The sequence below is a fragment of the Galeopterus variegatus genome, unplaced genomic scaffold (assembly GCF_000696425.1).
Source record: "Galeopterus variegatus unplaced genomic scaffold, G_variegatus-3.0.2 Scaffold9805, whole genome shotgun sequence".
Taxonomy (NCBI): Eukaryota; Metazoa; Chordata; class Mammalia; order Dermoptera; family Cynocephalidae; genus Galeopterus; species Galeopterus variegatus.
In genome coordinates this window covers 20,572-22,238 of record NW_007735916.1, presented here as the reverse complement: position 1 = coordinate 22,238, position 1,667 = coordinate 20,572, and the positions used below count along the sequence as shown (strand labels likewise).

Sequence of the window (1,667 nt, the reverse complement as noted above, 5' to 3'; positions counted from 1 at the left end):
GATCGCAACCCTCAGCATGGTGTGGCCTGAACCACGCTCAGCCAGTGAGTGCACTGGCCATCCCTATATAGGATCCGAACCCTCGGCCTTGGAGATACCAGGGCCACACTCTCCCAAGTGAGCCAGGGGGCCGACACCGTAATTCCACTCTTAGGGGTGAAATAATAATACTTTTTCATAATATGCACTAAATAAGAATGCATGTTTCTCATTGCCTCTCATATCATTACATTTAAGTCTAATATATATTAGGATTTTATTTCTTGAATTGATTTCAACTGCATATCAGTTCATTTTGGAAGTTTCAAATCTCATTTCCTAGAAACAGACTAAGGTAATGGTGGAAATAATTTAAGAAATTATATAACTGTATTTATGTATCTAATCCAGGTAACACAAAAGAAAGCTGTGGTGTAAAATATGAATGAATTAACCATTTTGAATTTACCATATTTGCAGATGGAGAGCAAACTAAAACAAAACTATAAAACACCACAACAGAGATAGAATTTGTTCCCATGGGTTTTTCTGATATTCCCAGTCTCCAGTGGATTCTTTTTGGTATATTCTTATTCATATATTTGACTATCCTGATGTGCAATAGCATCACAATACTAATAAGAAGAATTGACCCTGCTCTTCAGATAACCATGTATTTTTTCCTCAGCAGTTTTTCATTTTTGGAAATCTGTTATGTAACAGTCACTATCCCAAGAATGCTCATGGATCTTTGCACACAGAACATTCCTAACATTTCTTTGCTTGCCTATGCTACACAAATGTGTTTTGTCTTGATGCTTGGAGGTACAGAGTGCCTTCTTCTGACAGTGATGGCCTATGACCGCTATGTGGCCATTTGTAACCCTCTGTGCTATTCTCTAGTGATGAACCACAGGGTCTGTACTCAGCTGGTGGCTGGCTCCTGGATCAGTGGAATTCCAGTTGGAATTAGGCATACTTACCAGATTTTCTCTTTGCCCTTCTGTGGGTCTAATAGAATTAATCACTTCTTCTGTGATCTTCCCCCAATACTCAAGCTTGCTTGTGGGAACACATTTGTGACCGAGATAGCAGTCTATGTAGTTGCGGTGGTATTTCTCATGATTCCATTTCTGTTGATCCTTGTCTACTATGGCAAAATTATCTGCAACATTATGAAACTGTCATCAGTCAGAGGAAGGACAAAGGCTTTTTCCACCTGCTCCTCTCACCTAATAGTTGTAGTGTTATTCTATGGAACAGCTACTATCACTTATTTGCAACCCAAACCACATCAAGCTGAAGGAATGGGGAAACTGATATCTCTCTTCTACACTATTTTGATCCCAACATTGAACCCCATTATATATACTTTGAGGAACAAAGATATCATGATGGCACTGGGGAAACTACTAGCTAAGCTTTTAAAATGAGGCTAAGACTTGAAATTGCAGAAATAATTTGTTTATAGGTTTGTCATGTAGCTACAAAATAAAAGGATATTTTAACATTTTTTCTATGTTCCTAAATAATTATAATTAAAATGATAACAACTTCACATTTGTTGAGAGACCCTTTTTCTTAGAGTTAGTTAACAGCTTATGTGTAAAGATTGTGCAAATTAGTTCAATTGCAAGTATGTAATGTAATGAGCCATCTTTCCTCTCATGGCTAACTGTTGAGTTAAG

The 1,667-nt window shown here is 37.4% G+C and overlaps 1 protein-coding gene across 1 annotated transcript; it reads left to right on the top strand.

The window, feature by feature from the left end:
* Positions 1 to 452: 452 nt before the first annotated feature.
* LOC103609579 (olfactory receptor 10AG1-like) lies at positions 453 to 1,412 on the top strand (the record flags this gene model as incomplete). The annotated part of the gene is given in 1 exon segment (XM_008593881.1): positions 453 to 1,412. A coding segment is annotated over 1 exon segment (960 nt), but the record flags the coding sequence as incomplete, so codon positions are not given.
* Positions 1,413 to 1,667: the final 255 nt, after the last annotated feature.